The sequence below is a fragment of the Octopus bimaculoides genome, chromosome 2 (genome assembly GCF_001194135.2).
Source record: "Octopus bimaculoides isolate UCB-OBI-ISO-001 chromosome 2, ASM119413v2, whole genome shotgun sequence".
NCBI lineage: Eukaryota > Metazoa > Mollusca > Cephalopoda > Octopoda > Octopodidae > Octopus > Octopus bimaculoides.
The window spans coordinates 74887175-74894541 of NC_068982.1; the positions used below are offsets into that span (position 1 = coordinate 74887175).

The following is a 7367-nucleotide window of genomic DNA, read 5'->3' on the forward strand; positions in this document are numbered from 1 at the left end:
TATATATATATATATATATATATATATATATATATGTCATGATAATATAAAAAGCTGATTTCACAAAGAAATGTAAATTGTTTCTTGTGGGAAAATTCAAGAATGTTCCCAGAAAATCTGGTTCCTATTTCCTATTCATGACAGCTCTATAAAATGAGTCACTTGAAATGAAGTCTCCAACCCAGAAATAACAAAAAGTGGGCAGTAGATTTGAACTCTCAATAAATTTTGCTTACACACACATGCAACCAATAAATCCAGGTACGGTATATATAACACACACATAAACAATTTAACCAATAAAAGCAAATATGGTGTATAACACACACACACACACACACACACACACACACACACAACCTTTTATCTTTTGTGTTAGTCGCTGGACTGTGGCCATACTGGGGTACCACCTCAAAGGATTCTACTTGAACAAATTGACCCCAGTACTCAGGTTTTGGGGGTTGTTTTTTTTTTTTAAGTCTGGCATTTATTTCTGTTGGTCTCTTTCACCAAACTGCTAAATTACAGAGACAAAGAAACCAACACCGATTGTTATGCAGTGAGGAAGGGGCAAACACAGACACACACATATATATAAACAATAGGCTTCCACACAGTTTCCATCTACTAAATTCATTCACAAGGCATTGGTTAACCCAGGACTATGGCAGAAGATACTCGCCCAAGGTGCCACACAGTGGGACTGAACCTGAAACCATGTGGTTGCAAAGTGAGATTCTTAACCACACAACTATGCCTGTACCTTATAATATTACACACACACACACACTATACTCTTTTCCATATATATCTTTATATGTCAGCAGGGTTTGAATGGCTCTGCAATTTAAGGCATTTACATAAAACATTCAAGGCAATTTAATGTTGTTTCAAGCACAAATCTACAACAACAGTAAACTACAAAGTGAGTGGACTTGGGTGAACTAAGACAAAAGTTAAGTTAGTCCATATAACAACCCTTAAATCTAAAATAATTTCATTTCAAGACATCTTCTCACAAGGTCATTATCATCGTCAATTAAACATTCATGTTCCATGCTGGTCTGGGTTGGATGATTTCACAGGATCTATTGGGTCCAAGGATAGCATCATACTTTGGCATGGTCCCTATAGCTGAATACCTTTCCTAACATGAAGCACTTTACAGCCATGAATGGGGTGGCTTTATGCTAAAAGATAAGGGAAGGGACCACAGCAGATCAGGTTCCTCACTGTAGAGGAAGCTACATGGTTACTTAGATTTTAGAAGAGAGGGTGGGAGTGATACAGCGAAGCTGGAAACAGATAAAATAGTGTGATGAGATGTCTGGGTGGACCCTCAACAAATGAGGTGAGCAAAAGAGAGTTATGAAGGTTGTGACAGTGTATGGTAATGGGAGGTAGGTGACGACTGTAAAAATTGGGTAGAGCTGAAACGTGGATGTAGTGAGTAACTGAGTTTCTATGACCAAATACCCTTCCAAACACCAACCATCTTACAACATACAGAGTGCATTTTATAAAGCACCAGTGCTAGAAAGGATAAAATGAGATAGTGATGGATAGTAAGAGGTAGATATATGATGAGAGTGAATGAAGGATGTTGAACCTGAATGACCAGTGGGATGTATAAGCAGAGTGTATGGGGGTACATGGAGGTCTGATGGGGCCTCTTGAGTATATACTTCAAAACGATGAAAGTTAAGGTGATAAGGACAAGACAGAAGTGGATGGAGTGTTGGTGAGAGGGTTAGAGAGGTCCCATGGCATCCTTAATTAGAGTGAACTGAAGAGATCCACAGCTGTTCTTAGTCATATTCATAACTAAGTACAGCAAAGGTGATTGAAAGATGAACAATAATGACTAGGGGCATAAATATAAAGGTTAGAGAGATATGGATGACAGGCTGGTGAGTGATAAAATAGGTGGCTGATGTGAGGGCTGACTAACAGGTGTGTTAGAGGGATGTGAAGCTACCAAGGAGTCCAAAGAAGGCCCTGATAATATGTATGTCATCAACATTCACTTTTCCATGTTTGCATAGGTCAGATAGGTTTTATGAAGTAGATTTACTATAACTGGATACCATTTTTGTTGCCAACCCTTACCTGTCTCCAAGCAAGATAATATTTCTTCATGGCTGAAAATGTTCTTATCGCTGGTTGGAAATATTTTCATAGAAATGAAGGATACTGCTTGTATGATAGCGATGCTTGTTTACAACTATCAAATGATTCAAGACAAAGAAACACACACATACATATACATTCACACACACATACATATCATGAACTTCTTTCGATTTCTATCAGATCCACTCACAAGGCTTTGGTCAACCGATGGCTATAGCAGAAGACACTTGCTGAATGTGTCATGCAGTGGGACTGAACCTAAATCTATGGGGTTGGGAAGGAAACTCCTTAACCACCCACCCACCCACACACACACACACAGCCCCACCTGAAATGTGAGCAGTAAAAAAGCCATTATGAGGATGGGACAGACCTACACCAAGTTCACATAAGATACTGTCATATCAAAACAAAAGCAAAGTGCATAGACATTTGATGAAAGGTCTGTTAAAGACTGAAGGTTTCTAGTAGTAAAATAGGTTTATTAACTCAGCAGTTCACTTTCCTTCTACATGGATAAAGTATTAAATGCAGGCTTCTAGATAAGAGAGACTACATCATCATCATCTGACATCAGTTTTCTATGCTGTCTTGGGTTGGATGGTTTGATAGGAGCCAACAAGCCAGAGGACTGTGCCAGGCTCCAGTGTCTACAGCCTGATGCCCTTCCTAAAGCCAACCACTTTACACTATGTACTGGGTACTTCTTACAAGGCACCTGCACAAGTGAGATCAGCATGTAACTCACAAGACAAGACCTTTCAACTAAGGGGTGGGGGGGGTTATGCCAGGTGATGAGAAGAGAGAAGGACAGAAATGGGTGCCTTGCAGTGGAGGTGACACATGGTTACCTCAGTTGAAATAGGAGAGAAAACAGTGACGTTGTGCCAGGACAAGCCCTCAAATTACAGAAAAAATCAAGAGAAACAGCTCAGAAGAATGGACAGGGTAAACAGGTAGGTGAGTTTGCAAGATTGCGAAAGGAAGGTAGCAGATAGAGAGTGATAGGGAAAGAGATGAATGCAGTGAATGGTGAGTTATAACTAATAAAAGATTAAATTTCTTGGATGGAGAATCCAGAGGCTTGACAGGAGTATTTTCAGATCCAATTTTCAGACCCTGAGTTAGTAGCGAAAGGAATTTTAAATAATTAAGGAAAAGTAGACTGTTGCTTTTTAAGAATCATAGAGAGACTTCCCCTAAATGATACCCTGGAAATAAACGTGTATCGATCATCTATAAAATGTAATTATAAAATAAAAGTAGATATGTTTTTAAATGAAATTTATATCAAAAGCATATTAAATTATAATACTTTAAGTAACCAGCTCATTTGAGGTACAAATATACACTTACCAGAGTATATACATTCGCCAAATTATAGACTGACTAAGGGATAAAAATATTGACTTACACACCCACACAAACACATTTAGAAATTTCAAACAACTTCAAAAGAAAAAGGGTGTTGTATTATAGTTATATTAATTAATTGCTGATATTGTATTGAAACAAGAAATATAAAAATAAATTTTAAAAAGTACAAACAGTTAAAGTTTGTGAATAACAACAAATAGAAGCAGTGTAGATAAGGTGCAAGACACTGGGAATATTTAAATCATTTTCATCATCATCTTATCATTTTATACATTTTTCATGCTTGCATGGGGTCAGACTGAGTTTAATGAAGCAGATTTTCTACAGCTGGTGGCCCTTCCTGTCGCCAACCCTCACCTGTTTCTCCTTGTCATTTGAACAACAAACAGATCAGTACATGTTTTTACAGAAGATTGCTCAGAAATTACATTGTTTTTTAATGAACAGGAACTTTACAATCAATGTGCAAAATGTCATGACAAGGAGAGACACACACACAGGCATACATAAGTGTGTCCAACCCACGCCAGCATGAAAAGCAGATGTAAAAGTGATGTTGATGATATAGATAAATGCAAGTTTCCACACAGTTTCCAATCACAAGGTTTGGCCCAAGGTACCAAACAGTGGGACTGAACCCAGCCATGCTTTTGTCTTCAATATCTTAGGAAATTGTATTTTAATCGCCATAAAATTGGTGGAGTCTTTGTTTTGTTTTTAACATATTTAAATATTCAGGATAAATTAATGGTATTTGCAAAACACAGTTTTAATACGTTAATTTGATAAAGAAACAAAGAAAACAGCTTTTTTTACAATAAAAGTTACAATACGATGTAAGAGGAAGGAAGGAAAAGCTTGCTTCAGTAACAACTTTTAATACACAGATAAGTCAGAGCGTGTGAGGGAGAGTGTAAAGCTGTTAGAAAAGCCTAAATAAAAGACAACATAGCAGTCAATACATATAGTTAAAATACAAAAAAAAAAAGAAAAAAATTAGGTCTTAATGGAATTAGCCTCGTTATTTTTAATCTATTTATTTAGTATCACCAGAAAACATCTCTCTCTGAGTAACCCTTTTGTTGCCATATTTCCATTGAAATATACTGTCTATATTTCAATTAATTTTGAAAATAACAAACAATTTAGTAAAATAACTTTGCATTACTAAGTTGGTATTTGGAACATAATCTAACATGAAATTTTGATGGGAAGTTTTTAGATCATTTAGATCACTAGATAATTTAGAGAGTCTGTATCATAGAAACAGGGGTGCTTTAGGGTGGGTTGGTATCACAAGGAGCCAAAATATTAGTTTTTTTCCCACCTCTTCCCAATGGCAAACCAATTTATTCAACTACTGAACTTCAAGCAAAATATCAATTTTAAGTTCAAAGTAATTTCACCTGAAATTTACATCATCAAATACAAGCTGTAAAAACTAAGTGATTATCTTTATCATTATTATTATGCTTTTAAAGAAAGCTTTGAAATATCACTAGGACAGTTAAATGCTGGAAGAGATAAGCTCTTAATGGGGCAAAGTTTCTAACTTAATTTCAACTGTTGACTGAAAAGTTTCATCCAAACGACTCATGACTGCAAAAAAGGTATAAAGTATTCTAACTTTAGGATTCTCTTAGCTGAGGCAGGGGATGACAACAAAATGCCTGGTTATTTCACACTCATCATCATTTTAATGTCCAATTTTCCATGCTTAGATGAGTCAGACAGTTTACAGAGGCAGATTTTTTCTGCAGCCAAATGCCTTTCCTGTCACTAAGCTTCACCTGTTTCCAAACAAGTTATTGTTTCTCTGTGGCCAGACATATTTTTGTAGAATATTGGAAATGGACAACACTGCTTGTATGACAGTGACACTCAATTACAACTGTCATGCAATGTCAAGACAAGCAGACACAAATACACACACACATTTTATATATATAAAAGTGCCACGTAGTGAGACTGAACTCAAAACCATGTCATTAGGAAGCAAGCTTCTTCAGCACACAGCCACATTTGTACCTGTATAATTATTACAATAACTAAATTTACCATATTAGACAAAAATGTATGCAGCATGAACAAAAATGTATGCAGCATGAACAAAAATGTTGAAATAATTTAGTAACTGCAACTTTTACTAATTTTATGTAAACAGTAATCACGTGGATGACACCAAACTAATTTCTAATGTTACTAAAATAAGTTTTTTTATGTGTTATAAACTGAAAATATATTTCTAAACAGCCTCGTAATACAATCAAATTTAGGGTTAAAAAGAAAAATTCTAATTTTGGCACAAGGTCAACAATTTTGGTGGGTGAAAGCAAGTTGGTTAATTGACCCCTATGCTCAACAAATACTTATTTTACTGACCCTGAAAGGATGAAGGGCAAAGTCAACCTCAGTGGGATTTGATCTCAGAATGCTAAAAAGCCAGAAGAAATGCCACTAAACATTTTGTCTGACATGCTAACAATTCTGCCTGCTTGTAAAAAAACAAAATTATAATTAAGAACAAATTCTTCAAGTGGAATGAGGTTTATAGAAAGGGCAAAAACAACAATAATAATAATATAGGGTGTGTGTGTTGAAACTCACAGTGTTGGTCTGTCCCACCGTGTGGTTCTGCTGTGATGGTTAACATAATAGAGTCGACCGTTAGCATCCACTCGTTCTTCCCAGCCAGGGGGAAGCATGTTATTACTGGAATGAAAAGGTGAAAAAAGCACAACAATGGAAGACAGATTCAGGCATGGGATATTGACTGGTTGAAGAAATGGAAACATAAAGAATCTGATAAGGAAATAATAGCAGAAAATTCTACAAGAAGAAGGTAATTTTTCTTAAACAAAAAAATTTATCAATAAGAGCCTTAACTCTTTAGCATTTAAACCAGCCATATCCGGCCAAAATATTCTACCTTTTTTATTTTCCAACCGGACAGATCTAGCCTGTCATACCTACCCTACAGTGTTGATTTCAAAATAAACAATCACATCATTGAAATCTCAATGTTATGAAATAATGCATGATTAATATAAAATGATGTGAATACATAAGCATTACATTTGACATAATAATCTCAATGTTGAAGGGTTATTACAGACTATTAACCACAGTCAATGTAAAATTCCAATGTGTGAAACATTATGAATGTCAGACAACATTATTCTTGAAGTTTAAAAAATTTTTTTTTAATAATTTGACCTAAACTAATGGAATTTAGAATCTGTCTCAAACATACAGGCCCAATTATTAGGCTGGAACTTGAAACTGGTTTCTGTGGTGTTTAAGAGACCACCAATCCTACTCGCAAAAATGGAATGCCAAGACATCACAGGGTTAACTCCCAGCTGTTACCAAGACTCACTATCAGTTGAGAAATGTGGAAGGAAGTTGCTTGCTCAAGGACATAATGCACTGCTCTATTTAAGAATTAGACTCACAACTCAACAATAGTAAGCCTAACATCCAAACAACAATGCAACACTGACACATCTTCACAGGTCAGAGGTCAACACAATAACAGAAGCATTTTTACAAAAATTTAACTTATTGGCCATTAAAAATAGAGCCCAAAGAGTAATTATTGAAACAAAATGCATATATATATATGTGTGTGTGTGTATACACACACACACACATATTTCACTTAGGCATTGCGAAACTGATAATGGGACTCCGACAAAGCTATAGGGTCCTATTCAGGTACTCAACTTTGAGCCCATTGCATCTTATAGCAGAAACAGTTGTAAGCTAATGAAATTCATAACATAACCATCGTTTTTCCTGTCATCACTTTTTCTTATATGTGTGTGTGTGTGTATATAAATATATATATATATATA

General features: G+C 35.7%; 1 protein-coding gene across 1 annotated transcript in view; it reads right to left on the minus strand.

The window, feature by feature from the left end:
* LOC106873354 (E3 ubiquitin-protein ligase NEDD4) overlaps positions 1 to 7367 on the minus strand; it is a 353166-nt gene that overhangs the window by 41175 nt on the left and 304624 nt on the right. The window contains exons 11-12 of the mRNA XM_052965854.1: positions 6118 to 6222; positions 4679 to 4745 (exon numbers count right to left, since the gene is read on the minus strand). Coding sequence (XP_052821814.1) covers positions 4679 to 4745; positions 6118 to 6222 — 172 coding nt within the window. The remainder of the gene's footprint in view (positions 1 to 4678; positions 4746 to 6117; positions 6223 to 7367) is intronic.